The following is a 17,525-nucleotide window of genomic DNA, read 5'->3' as shown; positions in this document are numbered from 1 at the left end:
ACTTTGATTTATCTTTTAGAGTATTTTGCGCTGTATAGTATTGTACAAACCAGTCTTGTGTAGTGTTTATTTGTAAATCATTTTTCTTATTTATTCATGTATTTTAATGGTTTTCTGAAGTATCTCTAATTCACTTTTTCTTTCTGCCCCTCGTGCTACTGTAACAAGTGGATTTCCCCAGTGTGGGTCTATATCTAGACCATATCTATATCTGCATCAGTCTGTCTGCATCTGTCTAGCTGTAGGAAATGCAGAAAAAGAAGAGTGATTTCAATCTTAGAGTTAAAACTCATTTGAAGAACCACACTGCTTCAGTGACTGGATGGACGGATTTTTAACATCTTTTTGGGGAGGATCTAAAAATCTATCAGGTACTTCATATAAATTTTGATGATGTGTTAATTAACTCATAATTAGCATTATTTGATCAATTTAAGTTATTTATTTGTCTGTTTATTTATTTTTCAATGCCACCAGCAGTTTTTTCATCTTTGAACGTTAAAAAAATAAGCCAGTTCAAACTAAGAAGTGATTTGTTTTATAAGCTGAAATCTCAAGAAACTATTTGTTTGCTTGTTATCAGTAGTTAAATATTTCTAAGCGACGTAAGCAGGCTATGTTATTCTCCTGCACGACGCACAAACTCAGACACGGTAATATGTAAATATATATTCTAAATAATAGTTTTGATGGGACAAATTAGATTTGCCTACTACATATCAATTATCCTTAACTACCTCCCGACTGATTGTCATATATTGCTAATAACTGCAGATTCTGGACACTTTATAAAAGTTTAAGACGCACAGCTGAGCTCGGGAGTTTTTCATTCATTTGCTGGTGAATTATTTTGGCTCCGCCTCCGAGATTTGCTAGAAGCAACAGGAAGACAACCCAAAAGGGGTGCAGGCTTGAAGACAAAAAACACAGTGGAGGCCGAAATCATCTCGGTGTATTGGCTTCTCCACAGCAGATCCACTGCTGGGCTTTAAACCTTACCGACCTGCCACTTGTGACCCGTTTGTATGCGAGTTATACGTGGCAGATTAGTGAGCATGTCTTCCTTATAGAGCTAAAGTGAGCTTACCTGCCACAGAAGAGAGAGAGACAGACGGGCGAGGTGAGTACAGTATCTGGGCTGACGATTACTCGAAGCCGCTTGCGATCAGAGTGTGTGACACTGATATTTATGTAATGTGGCACAGATGTGGAAATGGAAGTTGCAGGCGGCGATTTGCCTCATCCGCTGCTTGCTGTAGTTTGCTGTTTTCCCTGCCACGTCAGTGAACATGTAGGTGAGGAGGAAAAAGTCCATGTGGCCTGTTGTTGCTGCACTTTGTTGCCAGTGTAATTAACAAAGGAGCGCTATGGAGGAGCACCACGTGTCGGGACAGAGCAGGCTTTCTGTGTGCCCTGGCCTGCTTTCTCTCTACCTCCGCCCACTGGCCTTCAGTGTCACTGGTTTGCATTTTGCTTAGAAGAATCAGTAAATGAATGAAATGTGTGGAAGTAACTGTGAGCTTCACGACCGGTTCTGGCAGCGATCAGTGACCCCAGTGTTGTCAGACGCTGAAGCTTCCAGATGTGCAGCTGTAGTGTGTCCCCTGGTTGTGCAAGCTGTTCTATGCTGGAAAAGGAAACCGGGAGATGTTTTTAGGGTGACAAGTCATGGGTTGTTCACTTCCTGAACGACTCACAGCTCAGACAGTGAGACCACAGAAAGGCTGATCATTCATTATGAGAGTCATTGCTCTACAGGCAGGCTGTGGTAGTTTCACTGAAAACCACAGGGCTGTTCTGTTGTGTCCTGCTGTGAAGACAAGGGGAAAACACTGCTGGCACTAGAGCCCGACGGACTATTTATTCTGACCACTGTCAACCAAGAATGGGGCAAAATACACATGCAGTAATCCTCTCTACTGGTTCCTCCTGCCAGATATTATCAGTACATGTTTGACAGGGTTTTGCACATTTGATTCATTTGATGTCCGTCATAAAATTGTGCTTCCCACAGTTTGTTTGGGTCAATAAATGTAGACATTTGATCTGCCTGCTGCAAAACGTACATTTGAAACCAGTTCTGGGGAGCGGGGATAAATATTTAAGTCAGCCCACACAACCAAGTGCAGCCTAGCCCAGACCAGTTAAACTGGTGTTAGAATTGTGAGGGGAAGGTTTCCTCCCTGACTCCCAAACCTCTGAGAACCCACAGAACCAACATGAATTACAGAGTGCCGATCACTGCTTTGTGACTGTTCGTGGTCATTCATTATAAAGTGAAGGAGTAACCAGGTTGCATGCAGTGAAGAGGCAAGTGCAGTGCATATCATTTATTATCTCGACACATGTTGAGTACCGCTGTATCATGACGCCTTTGTTATCACGGGCAATGTTTTGGCTTATATCAAGTGTTAGTAATTTCCTGCCCTGATATTAATTTGAAGCAAATACAAAGGAACTGACTGCGGCCTGATAAATGGAAGTGCTAACAACTTGATTTTTTTTTGTTGTTGTTGCTCTTTTAACCTCTGAAATGTAAGGTTTAATTTAAGTGTTGTATGCAAAGTTACTGACAAAGGTGTCGACTTAAATGAGGAGTTAAAGGTGAATATAAACTTGGAGTCAAATTATGTTGCTAGCTAGTTTACTGCTTTTCCTCTTTCCAGGCACATGAAACATGCTCATATGTTCATATTTATATATTAAACCAAATCACAACAACAGTCACCTCCAGGCACTTTATACTGTAAGGTCAATACACCAACAATCAGATGATCCCCTATTATCAAACACTTGGCGAGAGTGGGAAGGAATAACTCCCGTTTAGCAGGAAGAAGCCTCCAGGCTCACGGAGGGGCGACCATCTGCTTCGACTGGGGTGAAGCAAGGAAGACCGGACAAAAAGCACACGATGGGAGAGAGCCAGAGTTTAATAATAACAAATGATTAAATGATATAAACACATAGTGAGTGAAAAAATGTCAGTGAAGAAGAAACACTCGGTGCATCATGGGATGCCTCCAGCAGCCTATGCCTATTGCAGTATAACTTAGGGTCACCTGATCCTGCCCCAGCTATAAGCTTTGTCAAAAAGGTTTTTATGTAAATATATCTTGATGGCAAAATTGATCTCAGTGTTATTTAGAGAAGTGAGTTCTGTTTTGTTTTTTGCAGAAGAGAAAGTTTTATTTGCATCCTGTATGTCGGTTCATTTCTTAATAATTTCGAGAGAAATTTTGGTGGATTCATGTCAGCAGACAAGTCTGACTCAGTTTTCTTTGCACAAGAGGAAGACTTGCGGTAAATTAAAGCAATACCTCTTCCTCTTAGTAACAACAGTTTATATTGACTACATGTGGTTTATAATTGCCGTTTGTGGTTTGGGAGCACGTCTGGATATATAAAAACAACTGTAGGCAATATTAGTCATTTTTTATTCTTAGTTGATACCAGTGTTGGTCAAGTTACTTGAAAAAAGTAATCAGTAACTAATTACTGATTACTTCCCCCAAAAAGTAATCCAGTTACTTTACTGATTACTTATTTTCAAAAGTAATTAATTACTTAGTTACTTAGTTACTTTTAAAAACACGATTTAAAACCTGAATAGGTGATAAAGCGATAGATCTTTCAGCCCAATTCTACTTTTTCTGCATAATCCATCATACAAAATGTAATCAAATGGAAAAGTCTCTTTTTAAAACTTTTATTAGTTTTAATCTTTTAACTTTATGCATCAAGCAAAAATGTAATTATATGCAACATTCTCTGACTGGAAGAAATTTGTTTAATATTTAAACCTATTTTCTGCACATTCCAGCACATAAAATAATTTTTTTTTGTGTTTACACTCAGTCTTTCAAATAGATGCAAGTAAAACACAGCAGAAAATAAATAAAGTCAAAGACTAGCGGTCCTGTTGCTCTATTTTCACCTGTAAAGCAGGAGCAGGGTAGGCGGAGGTTTACCCTGGTGCAGGTGAGCCACAGCGGTCAGTGGAAGAATCTGCGAGTTTCTCTGTGAGTTTCCCATTACGTCGTAGCGCACTCGGTGCTTGCTTGGACGTTTGGGGGGGGGTTTTTCGCTGTAAAAAGAAGTTTTCTTCCCACGCACAATGCTAATGGACACTAATGTTTTTGTCACTTTTTATGGAATCAAACTCAAAGTAAGGTCAGTACTTCCACGCTTTAAACGCTGCACGCTCATACTCTCCCGCACTCGATATATTATCCATTGTTGATCTGCACACAGCTGTTGTCACGAACGTCGCACTCGCTTACGTCACTGTCGTGAGACATTCTCGCAAAAAAATCACGGTTTTAGTAACGCAGCGTTCCTACGGCAAAGTAACGGTAATCTAATTACCGTTTTTGCAATAGTAATCCCTTACTTTACTCGTTACTTGAAAAGAGTAATTGGATTACAGTAACGCGTTACAAGTAACGCGTTACTGCCCATCTCTGGTTGATACAGTATTTTAGCCGATGCAGTGATCCAGTGGATTATTCATTCATTAAACACTTTGAGATATTAATAACAAATCTGAACTTGGCAGGTTTCTTTCGTTCCATATGGACATTTTCTTCTCGTGGAAGATGAGGACTGTAAGATTTTTACTGAATTATCTCTATGCTGACAATAAGCCCATAAGTGCACTCTCTATTTATTTGTTTTCCATCTCTGGGCTCATATAAAACACACAGAGATGCTTTCATACTGTGTAAGCCAAATATCTAACAGCCGTTTACAGTGTTGGACTTTGGATTACCTGTTTTGGAAAATGACATTAGCAGCCAAATCCAGAAGAGAATGAATTCCTTGTTGAAGTGTTGGACTTTGAGTGGATTGTGTTTCTACTCCTTTGTTGCTGTGCCTTTCTTCAGAAAAATGTAAGTTCTAGGCCTACTTCATCTTTCTTTTCTCTGATCATCGTTAATGCACAGAGTCAGGTGATGTTTCTGCTCTACTTTTATTAACAGTTTGAGTCACATGAAAATAGGGAAAATAGATTTTGTTGGTGGCAGTACATCAGCCTGGGGATGTCAGGTTACAGTCAGCTTTGTCCTCTACTCCTTTTACTCAGAAGGCATGAACCAAATGGATGGTTTTGCTGTGCTGTGGTGGGTAATAAATACTGTTAAACGAAAGTGGTGCCGAATCCAAAACACTGGAGTCTAGTTTGGTTTGAGGTCTTTCTTTATTTCTTCGACAGCAACACATCGCTCGCTCTGTGACTTGACATAATGGCAGACAAGTCTTGGTCTAAACAAGATCAACAGGTTCTTAAGAGACCCTGAATGGGACATTGTTTTGTTTTCACACTTTAAAGAGAAGAGAACTTCTACCAAGGAGTAAGCGAGCTCAGAATGCAAAAGCAGGGCTTGCAGAGAAATCCATATCAGGCATTAGAGGTGTAGTGGGTCAAAGGGGTGTGGATGGATGGAAATCAGTTAGGGGATGGGCTGAGCGGAGGAAGTGCACCAATCTGCCTTGACAGATTAAAGGCCGAGGCTTTAACAAAGAGAAGGAAGCAGAGGGATGATGTTGTCTCTGGCCGTGTACCTTTTTTTTTTTTTTTTTTTTTCAAGTCAAAGTCAACTTTATTGTCAATTCTGCCACATGTACAGGACATACAGAGAATAGAAACTACGTTACTCTCAATCCCTAGATAAAATAGCAAATGAACATTTAAATATAAGAGTGATTAAAAAATGCAGGTAAAATAATTAAAAAGTAAAAATACCTGCTTCCTGTCGGGAGACTGAGGGCTGGAGCGACGGCACAGAAAGATTTTTTTGGTCGAGTGATTGAAGGTGCTTCCTGTGCTGCAGAGTGGTGGGCAGAAGTCCCTCGTCAAAGGACCTCGACTTTAAAGTGGAGCCGCATTTGTTGAGTCACATGACTCCTGCCACTTGTGGATTAAAAACTTAAAATTAATAGTATTTCCCTTTTTTGATGGGTGGGGGGTAAAGGGTGGGGTGGGGGTAGCAGTTGTCTTTATGTGGCAGTTGACAGTTGGGGGCAGGCAGGAAATGGGAGGTGGAGAAGTCAGGTGGGGCCGGAGGGGAGTATGATACGCAACACGTATTCCTGGCTGGAATCAAGCTTAAGATGTTTTTTGTGTCGTGCGTTTCACCCATTTCACAAATAAGACACTTCACATTTGATAAGTATATAATAGAGCACTGATGATTATATCTCCGCTCTAACCGATGTTGGCTTAACTAGCCTTCAAATGCTTTGCAGCTCCAAGCATAGTTTTGTATTACAAACACACAGTGAGAAAAAAAGCAAAGTTAATTCTGTTATGTGCACAAGTCAATTTTAATAATGCTGCTGGGTAAAATATAAAATAACACTAAAATAACATCAAAGTAACTTTTTGTTTGAAAAATCTTAACCCTCTCAAGGCAGGCGTTGCAGATTTGCAACAAGTAAAAGCTAACAACCTGATTACCCCACATACATATTTTATGAGTTTTTTTACTCAGAAGTACCACTGCAGGTGCTCTTTTGTGCATTAGCAACAAAAACTTAATTTGAGCCTGAGAGGGTTAAAAAACAAATGTGTAAATTGTAAAGTATTTACAGCATGTGTACATTTTTAAGGAGTTAATGAGCTGAGTGACATTTTTACCATAAGTTTGTAGAGATGTGGGACATTTTTCTACTCCTAAAGCATTTTAGTAGAACTTTCTCAGCCTTTCTATGTGTATATATCTGTATGGACCTTATCACCTCTTCAACAGGGAGACCAGTCTGTGGCAGAATTTTGTTTGTCTTACCACTAAATATGAATTGAAGAATTTTAAAAAGCATCCTAGGTCTACCTGTTATAAACATTCAAGTGAAGTACAATTTATCGTTTTTGATAACTTTTTATTCTTTAAGGTTATTAAATGGTAGGAGTGGGAGCATCGTAGAGATAATGGTACAAACTGGCTTTGAAAAGAAAAAAAAAACACCTTCACTGACAAGGAATAAAAAGACAGACCACATCATACCTTACCATAAAGACCTCATAGTACCACATCACCCCAGTAGAGCATCCTGCTCTCAGACTGCTGGTTTGTGGTTCCCAGGATATTTAAAAGTAGAATGGGAGACAGAAGCTTCAGCTTTCAGGCCTCTCTCCTGTGAAACCAGCTCCCAGTTTGGATCCAGGAAGCAGACACCTTCTCTACTTTTAGGATCAGGCTTAAAACTTCCCTTTTTGACAAAGTTTATAGTTAAGGCTCGATCAGGTGACCTTGAATCCTACCTTAGTTACACTGCAATAGGCCTAGGCTGCTGGGGGCTTCCCACTGAGTGGTCTTCACTCTCCGTGTGTTTATACACTGCTCTGCATTGATCGTTACTTATTATTAATCTCTGGCTCTTTCCCACAGTGTGTTTTTTGCCTTTCTTCCTCTCGTCACCCTCAGACAGTTGGGGCAGATGGCTGCCTCTCCCTGAGCCTGGGTCTGCTGAAGGCTTCTTCCTGTTAAAAGGGAGTTTTTCCTTCCCACTGTCGCCAAAGTGCTTGCTTGGGGTTTTCTCTTTATCAGAATCAGAATCGTGTTTATTGGCCAAGTATATGTGCAGACACATACAGGGAATTTGGTTCCGGTAGATGGTGGCTCTCAAGCACAGCAATGTAAATCACACACACACACACACACACACACACACACACACACACACACACACACACACACACACACACACACACACACACACACACACACAACGTGTCTATATACACACATTACACATACATACACAAAGCTGTGTAAACCAACTATAAATAACGAATCTAAACTTATATACATAAAATACAGAAATGAATGAGGTGGAATGAATACTACAAAATGTACATAAGGTGCAGCTGCAGTCTGGCAGTGGGAGCAGTGTGACAGGTCAACTGTTAAGAAGGGAGATGGCGAGGGGAAAGAAACTGTTCCTGTGTCGGGTGGTCCTGGTCTGCAGGCTTCTGTACCGTCTGCCAGAGGGCAGCAGATCAAAAAGTCTGTGTGCAGGGTGTGAGGGGTCTGTGATGATTTTCCTGCCCGTCCGCTGCAGTCTGTTCCTGTTCCTGTTTAGTGGCTGCTCCATACCAGACTGTGATGGAGGAGCACAGGACAGACTCAATGACCGCAGTGTAGAACTGGATCAGCAGCTCCTGTGGAAGACTGTACTTCCCCAGTTGTCTCAGGAAGTACATCCTCTGCTGGGTCTTTTTGAGGATGGAGTTGATGTTGGTCTCCCACTTCAGGTCCTGGGAGATGGTTGTACCCAGGAACTTGAAGGTCTTCACAGTTGACACAGGGCTGTCTGATATGGTGAGGGGGAGCAGAGTTGAGGGATGTCTCCTGAAGTCCACTGTCATCTCTACAGTCTTAAGAGTGTTCAGCTCCAGATTGTGCTGACTGCACCAGAGTACCAGCCGCTCAACTTCCTGCCGGTATGCAGACTCATCACCATCTTGAATGAGGCCAATGACAGTGGTGTCATCTGCAAACTTTAGGAGTTTGACAGCCGAGTTCTTGGAGGTGCAGTCGTTAGTGTAGAGGGAGAACAGTAGTGGTGAGAGGACACATCCTTGAGGGGCACCAATACTGAGGGACCGGGTTTCAGAGGTGATCTCCCCCAGCCTCACTTATTTTTGTAGGATCTTTACCTTACAATATAAACTGCCTCGAGTTGACTGTTTGTGTGGTTTGGTGCTATATTAATAAAATTGAATTGAATCAAAATTAAAGGGGTACTACATCATTGAAAACTACAGCTGAGACAGTCGAATGTATTTGCACAGCAACACTGCCAGCAGTAGTGAGTGGGCTAATTATCTCAAGAAGTCAAAAGTGCTGCTAAAGACTTACACTATAACCTATAACAACACGAGTCTTTGGAGCAATTCATTCACAAACAGACACTAAACTGAAAGCAAAATGAACAGACGAGGACATTTTTACAGAGGTTTGGTCTGGTGGCAAAAGTGTAAGGTCTGCTAGACGAGGGGAAAAGCCAAGTGGGGGGGTCTTTGGAGTATTAGGGACAAGGTTTTAAAAATGTAATGTAGTGGAAGAAGTTCAACTGAATAATTTTAGCAAGCTAGAAACTTTTTCACATCAAAAACAGGCTAAAGCTCAAAGAATAAAAGAGAAACTGGTAGCTACCAAAAACATTTGCTATAAAAGCCCCCGCTGTAGTTAAACAGATAAAAGTAAGCATACTGTTGCTATAGAAGGTCATTTGCAAAGTAAAAAAAAAAAAAAACACGAACAGGAAGACTTTCATTGAGAGCGCATGAAGTTCTAACACAAAAGTGCTTTTTTATCGCCAATTCGAAGTTATTTCTAAGATGGACTGCTGGCAGTGTGACAGGAAATAGACTTTGTACTCGTTTAGAAATGGATCCTCAAGCACAAGAGCTGTTGAGGAGCATCAATTCATTTTGGATGTGGCAGGTTTGCAGAGATGTGGTAATGAATTTCAGCCTCTGCCTGGTGTTAGCCCGAGGACTTTTCTCTCTTTATTACTGAAGAGTCACCAGCTTCTCCCACACAGAATGTCTTTGGGAAGATGATGTTCCTTGTTCGGTGTAGAGAGTTCATAAAAAGTTCATTATGCTGGTTGACTGTTGTTAGATGGGTTTTTATAAGTTTTTTTTTCTTTTTGCATTTTTAAGCAATGCCAGTGTTGTTGTTCTCTGAAGTGGATGGTCAGATAACCACTTGGGTCCAGGCAGTCTTCATGCCCAGAGGGTGAATCCAGCTGACTTTAACGATTTCACTACTTTTTTTCTAGCCTCATCATGTATTTGCATCTTCAACCACTGTGATCGGTCACTTGAAGCAGTGCACTTTCCACGGGACATTAACCGATTGCCAGTAATATCATTATTGCTTTCTGTGTCAGGCTCTTTCAACTTGGCCATGGCCCACAGCACCAGCATCCAGTATGACCCGGTGGCAGAAATCGGTGGAGGTGCTTATGGGACTGTTTATAAAGCCCGGGACATTGAGAGCGGGCAGTTTGTGGCTCTGAAGAGCGTGCGTGTGAGGACAGACCAAAACGGCCTCCCGGTCTCCACAGTCAGAGAAGTGGCTTTGTTAAAACGGCTGGAGCAGTTCGACCACCCCAATGTGGTCAGGTGGGTGTCGTCTTTTCATCTTGTGATTAAAATGAATGCTTCACACAGGAGTCATGAATTTTCTTACTTCTGCAGGCTTATGGATGTCTGCGCCACCAAGGGAGCAAACCAGGAGACCAAAGTCACTCTAGTGTTTGAGCACGTGGACCAGGACCTTAAGACATACCTAGAGAAAGCGCCAGCACCAGGATTATCTCCAGACCGCATTAAAGTGAGAACTGGCTCCAGCTATATCTACACTAAAAGTTAGCTAAAGTAAAATAACATTGCTGATACCACATTCCAAGCATGGACTGTTCTGCTTATTACTCATTTAAATCCCTGTTCCCAAGCTGAAAGTTGTAAAATATGTAGTTCCAGTGAAGCTCTGCTTGTGTTTTTGCAGGATTTGATGAAGCAGTTGCTGTGTGGTCTTGCATTCCTTCACTCTAACCGCGTGATGCACAGAGACCTGAAACCAGAGAATATTCTGGTAACCAGCCAGGGCCAGGTGAAGCTGGCTGACTTTGGACTTGCCAGGATCTACAGCTGCCACATGGCCCTCACTCCTGTGGTAAGACGTGTATAGAGTAATTTTCCAAAGGATATTGTAATTTTTTTTCTAACTTTGATTAATTCTTATTGTCGATTTTCTACCATTTCATTGTAGTCAGCACTTCAAAGTGTTTTAGGCAGCTAGACAGTGAAAATAACATACAGTTTCCAGTCTTCAGCATTCTGGTGCCAGGCATAAACATTTTGGAAAATATGCTTATTTGCCTTCTTGCTTAGCGTTAGATAAGAACACTACAACCAGCAGATGGTTAGCTTAGCGTAAGGCAGGACTGGAAATGGTGGGTAAACAATCCAAAAGTAACAAAAGCTGCCAAGTAGTAACCCCACGCCTCGGTAATTAATGCATTATATCACATTTTTGTGTAAAGATGTTGTGTAAAATCTCACGCCGTGACTTGGATGGGAGCAGTAACTTCCTGGAGTGTTAGCAGATTGCCAGGAAATACTCCAGGACAAACCATGATGCCTCAAAACTACATTTTTATAAAAAAAAAAAAAAGACGTAATATTCAGATTTACTGCACTGGCTAGCATTTTATTACTCATGTTTAAACTGCTATGCCTTGTTTTGGCGTTTTGCTTTTAATGTCACGCACATTTGCCCCATAATTAAAGATGCTGTAATTGTGGCTGTCAGCTTATTATTTGTTTTATTTGAATTCTGAAAAATTGTTTTAGTGGTTTAAAAAATGAACAGTAAAGTAACAATAAAAGGCTAGAGCCATGCTGGTATGTCTGTAACTTTAGCTAAATGCTAGCTTCTGCATTAGCATGAGTACAGTGAAAGAAAATTACCTGCTGAAGATGCAGATCTTTGCCAGGCAGGGGCATTTTTCCAGGACTTTTAAAAGGACAGGCCCATCAATTAGTCAAATGAGTCAGGGAGGGAGGCTCATAGAGTTATTTTTGGTTGCTATCTTAATTACAAGGACAGGAAGTAGCTCCACATGCTTATTTTGGTAGATTTTTTATACCAGATAACCTTCCTGACACGACCCCAAAGGACTTTATGTTCCCTCCTGGGATTAAACCACAGACGTTTTACTGATATAGTGTGGAAGTACTGGAGGAGGCTAAAAATTATTCAATTAAATACGTAGGAAAACAAAAGCTCTTTAAAAGTGTTTTTAAATTTAGTAGCTGTAATGATCTTAATGTTCACTAGACCTCCATTAGAAGACGTAGCTTCCCCATAATTATAAAGCACCCTTGCTGCAGATTCAGATTTAGCGACAAAGTAATGGAGCCAATAAAATAAAGAGTGGTTACAGCAGTAAGTATGTTTAATTTTCCTGAGTGCTAGAAAAAAACACATCGTTTTGCTTACAGTTTGCAAATTCAAGAGTTGGGAGGGGGGGTGTATGAGGGGGAGCACATCTTTTAACCATGCTATTTAACCCTATAGCTGTCACTGCACGTAATGGTATTTACGTGCAGTGATGCACTGAGGGGGACAAAACAGTTTTTAACAGAAAAAGGGGCTCAAAACTTTCTTGTCTTCCTATCTTATCTGTAATTTCCGCCCATGGTTGGAGTGACATGACTACACAATTTTGGAGGGGCAACATGGGGGCCCAGTTGAATATCAAGGGGGGTCGACTGCCCTGCCCCTGCTACTAGATAATGTTTTGTGGAGTTTTTTGCTAAACACTGTCTTTGCACTACGAATAAACTCTTTTACGTGATCTTCAGACATCAGTAAAGCATTTTTTCTCACCTCAACCTGAATGACACACTCTGGAAACATCTGCAGAAAAGCAGCTAATGTGCGAGTGTTTTGTTCTTCAACAGTATTTGACCTGTTTGCTGTTTGCGACTCTGTTAGAGCCCAACCCCAAGTTAGAAATTCCCATCAGATCATGATGAATTAGTATCAGCATATACATATTGATAAAAGGTTTTTTTGGTATGTATCCATTGAGCTGTTCTGTTTGTGTCTTCCAGGTTGTGACCCTGTGGTACCGACCTCCGGAAGTCCTGCTGCAGTCCAGTTACGCCACACCCGTGGATATCTGGAGCACCGGCTGTATCTTTGCAGAGATGTTCAGACGGAAGTGAGTCAGCATTCGATTTTTGTGATCTGAGTCACTAAGTTAAAAAGTAGCAGAGGCCTGATTACTCATCCTCTGCGAGGTGTGACGTGAGCTCTGGGTTCTCATTAAATTCCTGAAAACAGATTAGATTGTGATTTTAAATCATCTCCATCGTGCCAAGTAAGTTTGATTTGCTCTGGTTCTGTGTGAAACCATTGCCTCGATAACCATGACATCTTTTAACTGCACCTGTGATAGGGAAGCAGTGTGTACAAAGGCACAAGCCTGGGACTCGTGTCTAGCTTTTTATTTGCTGTTCAGGTTCTGAAACTGTTGGCTAAGGTTAGAGAAAGTTAAATATTTACAAAGTGTTGTTCATTTTTTCGGTTTAAGTCAGGCTGACTTTCTCATGTTTGACATAGATGTGGATCATTTCTTTGTTTTAATCACGTGCAAGAAATATTTAGTAAGATGCCAGGACATGATAGCAAATCCAGTGCAAATGTGCAACGAGGCTGAACATTTTACAGATATATGAACATTTCTGCATTCTGCTTCTGACTGAAACCAAAATATTCACGGCACATTTGCAGTCAGTGTGTGCTCTCTGGTCCTGAGGCACGGGCGGTTTTTAGTTTCTCATATATTAGTACATATATCAGTAAAATGAGTTTTAATAAGGGTAAATTGGTTTAAAGAGTAAATAAAAAAGGTCTTTGCCATAAACATTTTATAGCTGTAACTTAAGATTAAGGTTTATTGAGTTAAACTGTATTTTTTATAGCTGTTTAGGGAATGATGATGCTTGGTGATACAAATTTACCATAGAGCAGGGGTGGGTAATTAACCAATAAGCTTAATATTAATATTAAGAACTGACTTCAGCTCAGTATTAATTTTGTTTGGTGATTTAGAAGTTTAATTTAAGAGACTGATCCTGTGATAGCAGCAATTTTATGAACGTATTAGAGGAGCTTTTAAGTTTAATCAGAAATGCTAAGAAGCACACAGCAGCTCCACCTAGCGGTACAAATGACACATTGCATCAAAGGATGAATGCCTAAAAAACGATCCCTTTGTGAGCAGTTCCTATGAAGATGGTGAGATTCTTATGATTCATCAAAACTGCACAGTGTTATGATGTTGTAGCTTTTAGGCCAAAGGTCAAAAATAACCATCAGCTTCCAGCTTTTAACTCGTCTTTGTTCTGTCTGCGTGTTAGACCTTTGTTCTGTGGAGAATCAGAAATGGACCAACTTGGGAAGATTTTTGAGTGAGTAACAAACACTTTCAGTCACATTAACCCGACTGATCATTCTCGCAACTCCTTTGTCACTGAAACTTACACGTCATTTCAGGGTTATCGGCTTGCCGCCAGAGGAGGAGTGGCCGACTGATGTTACACTATCAAGGAAAAACTTCCCCACTCTCACGGCTCGCCCAATCACGGACTTTGTCCCAGAGATAAATGAGCATGGGGCGCAACTGTTGCTGGTAAGGCTCGTGAATTAAATCATTAGAGCGGCTTTGCATCCTGCCTGGTAGTTGATTTATGTCTCAGCTACATACCGAGTTAAAATCAGGGCATTAACAGATTAAGCAACCTCAGATCCCAGAAGAATTTCATTTGCCTTAAACACGAGCCTCAGGAAATCAACTGCTGCGATCCTGACAAATTCCTGTGACTCCTTTTGCTTATTCAGCTGGTTGTGTTAGAGGAGAAACCCGGACTTGTGGAAGTGCCCTTTTAAGAAAAGGGTTTTGTTCGCATGCTTTACAGAGTGCTGGTTAAAGAGGAAATATGACTTAAATTGACATTTTAAATGGAATATTTAAAGGAGATTTACAGTAAATGTTCATTCCTGTGATTAAAGGCGTTACCTAACTATTTAAAGTAGACAGAAGATTTGATCATGTCTCCCTGTATGATGTGATAAATAATAGAAACACAAGTGCTTTTACTTCTCGGTTTCACTGCAGAATTGATAAATAGGACTGAATCTGCCAGTTAATCTTCTCTGGTGCAGGAAACATACCTCCGAGATCTTTTTGCTCCATGTTGACATGATAGCATCACACAGTTGCTGCACATTCATGATGTGAATCACCCATTTAACCACATGCCAAAGGTGCTGTGGAGGCCATCCGAGTACAGTGAACTCATTGGCATGTTCAAGGAACCAGTGTGAGATGATCTGAGCTTTGTGACATGCTATCCAGCTGGATGGGTACACTGTGGTCATAAAGGGATGGTCATGGTCAGCAGGCTGGTAGGCTGTAGCATTTAAATGGTGCTCAGTGGTTCTAAGGAGTCCAAGATATGCCAAGAAAATAGCCACCAGCAGCAGCAGCTTGAACCATACAAGACACGATGGAGCCATCTTTTCATGTTGGTTACCCCAAAGTCTGACCCTACCATCTGAAAGTCACAGCAGAAATCGAAAGACCAGCCGATGTTTTTCAGTCTTCTGTCGTGTGAATTGTAGCCTCAGTTCCTGTTTTAGCTGACAGGAGGAGCACCTGGTGTGGTCTTCTGCTGCTGTAGCACGTCTGCTTCGAGGTTTGATGTGCTATGCATTCAGAAGTCTGCCCATTCCCCTCTGACCTCTAAACTCAGAACTGCCGCCCACTGGACATTTTCTCTTTTTTTTCTTTGGAAACCCTAGAGATGGTTGTGTGGGAAAATCCCAGTAGCTCAGTAGTTTTAGAAATACTCAGACTGGCCTTTCTGACACTACAACCGTGCCACATTCAAACTTACATCCTCTTTCTTCCTGATTCTGATGCCCAGCTTGTCTTGACCATGTCTACATGCCAGTTGCTGTCATGTGACTGGCTGATTAGATATTCTTTGGCAGTTCATCAAACTGTCCATTAAAGAGCTCACAACGTACAGTGACACACTTCTAACATCGTGCTACTCTTTCCTCCACAGAAAATGCTGACCTTTGACCCCTTGAAACGAATATCAGCCTTAAACGCACTAGAACATGAATATTTTCGGGACGAGGCGACGTCGACTCAGACAAAAAGCTGAAGTCGTCCAGGGAAGCGCGCAGCAAGAGGTAACAGTGTCGGAAGTTTCGACGTATCAGTGTCATTCACCGCTCTGCCTTTCACGATGTCTGCTTCGGAATATTATTTTGTTATTCCCGCATCACAAAAAAAAGGTAAAAGGCTGAGAACGAGGAATGAAATGAGGATCGCTGCTATGGTTCTCAATGTGTAAATGTAACGAGTAATAACGTGTCACGTCTTAAAGGACAGTACCAGTGTTTTTTCACGTATCAGTATCGTCAGCTGGCACTCATAAACACAAAAGTCGTGTCATCGCCGACAAAATGTTCCTCCTGCGACATTTCTGGACGTGTCAGATTAGAAAAGCCATTAGATAGTGAGTTTACTGTAGCTGTATTAATATAATACAATAGGAACAATAACATTGTAAGACTGTGACAGGCATTGAGCTGTATGTAAATGATTTAAGCTAGCTGTGTTAAATTCGTGAGGAAAAGGAACAAGTAGAAGTGGATAAGCACACAAGAACGACACACCTTATAAAAATACTGGTATTGCCCTTGAATTAGCTCAAGAAACAAAAGTATTTTTCTATGTGCTGAAAGACTGAATGGGTGTAGTTCATTTCGTGTTTAACATTTGTCTTCTGTTGCTGCAACCATCTGAAATCAGTCATCACTGCAAATATAAATAAATGTTTCAACCACACTGAGGCTTAATTGTGTTTTATTACACAGATTGGGGGTCTGTGGAATGAATGAAACCGAAAAATGGACTGAAATGTGTTTCTTGAATGAACATGAGGTATAAAATTGTGAATCGTGCCATCATTAGCATATTCAATTAGACGGTACTGTGAAAGCCCCCCCTCACTTCTTTATTTTTGTTAGGTAAATGGGACTGATTCAGTGCAACAAGTGCGAGTATTTAAGGCAAAACAGAGTTCGTAATATTTAATATTTTGTATGACCACCTTTATTCATCAACACAGCCTGAACTCTCTTAGGCAAGCTTCGTCATCATTGCTGTAAGTAGTGTCTTGGGAATAGTTCTCTGGACTTCTTGAGGGGCATTCAATGATCTTCTTTGGATGTTTTCTGCTTTTTATTCTGTTTTTGGTCAAGATGATCTCTCGCTGCTTGAATAATTTTGAGGTTTGGGCTCTGGTGAAGCAGATCCGTCACTGATAGTGTTTTGCTGTGTTTTTTCTATTTAGGTATGCTTCAAAAATAAAGTTACTGGGTGAAGGTTTCCAGTATTACATGGTAGATAAATTCATAATCACTCATAATTCCATCAGTTTTGACACAAACTCCAACACACTGGCTGAAACCATCACAGAGCCTCCACTGTGTTTTACACATGGCTGCTGTACCTCTCTCCTCACCTCCTCCATACCTGTTGATGACAATTTGAACCAAAGATGTCTCAGATCCATCACGCCATCAGACCTGTTGCCACTGATTTTTAGTCCAGTCCTTGTGTATTTTGGCATTTTTCTGCCTCCTTCACTTTCTTAAGGATGCCTTAATAATCCCACCTTTCCACTGAGACCATTGAAGCTTTAGAGAACAGTAGATGGATCAACTGAAGAGGATTTGGGTTTTTCAGATACTGTTTTTTCTTTTTTTTTTATGCCTGCCACTTCATCATTTGTTCTGCACGTGTTCAGTTTCTTCAGATTTTTTAAGGAGACGCTGCACAGCATGCCGAGATGTGCCATGTTTTCTACTTTGGGAGTAAACTTACATGAGAAAAAATGTGATTTTTATGCCTGTCAAACT

The 17,525-nt window shown here is 40.9% G+C and overlaps 1 protein-coding gene across 1 annotated transcript; it reads left to right on the top strand.

Moving 5' to 3' along the window:
- Positions 1–866: 866 nt before the first annotated feature.
- cdk4 (cyclin-dependent kinase 4) lies at positions 867–16,449 on the top strand. The gene is made up of 8 exons (XM_005924809.3): positions 867–1,120; positions 9,901–10,135; positions 10,211–10,346; positions 10,521–10,688; positions 12,635–12,744; positions 13,946–13,996; positions 14,082–14,217; positions 15,659–16,449. The coding sequence occupies exons 2-8, from the start codon at positions 9,918–9,920 to the stop codon at positions 15,758–15,760; spliced, it is 921 nt and encodes a 306-aa protein (XP_005924871.1). The 5' UTR covers positions 867–1,120; positions 9,901–9,917; the 3' UTR covers positions 15,761–16,449.
- Positions 16,450–17,525: the final 1,076 nt, after the last annotated feature.

Source organism: Haplochromis burtoni, unplaced genomic scaffold (assembly GCF_018398535.1).
Source record: "Haplochromis burtoni strain Fernald_Lab_line unplaced genomic scaffold, NCSU_Asbu1 Contig_79, whole genome shotgun sequence".
Taxonomy (NCBI): Eukaryota; Metazoa; Chordata; class Actinopteri; order Cichliformes; family Cichlidae; genus Haplochromis; species Haplochromis burtoni.
This window is presented reverse-complemented; position numbering and strand designations above follow the sequence as displayed.

Bases quoted from the DNA above. Each gene is read 5' to 3' on its own strand.
- cdk4 (XM_005924809.3), top strand. From the start codon at position 9,918: ATGGCCCACAGCACCAGCATCCAGTATGACCCGGTGGCAGAAATCGGT. The intron at 10,347-10,520 runs GTGAGAACTGGC...GTGTTTTTGCAG, and splicing joins TATCTCCAGACCGCATTAAA to GATTTGATGAAGCAGTTGCT. The intron at 12,745-13,945 runs GTGAGTCAGCAT...TCTGCGTGTTAG, and splicing joins GCAGAGATGTTCAGACGGAA to ACCTTTGTTCTGTGGAGAAT.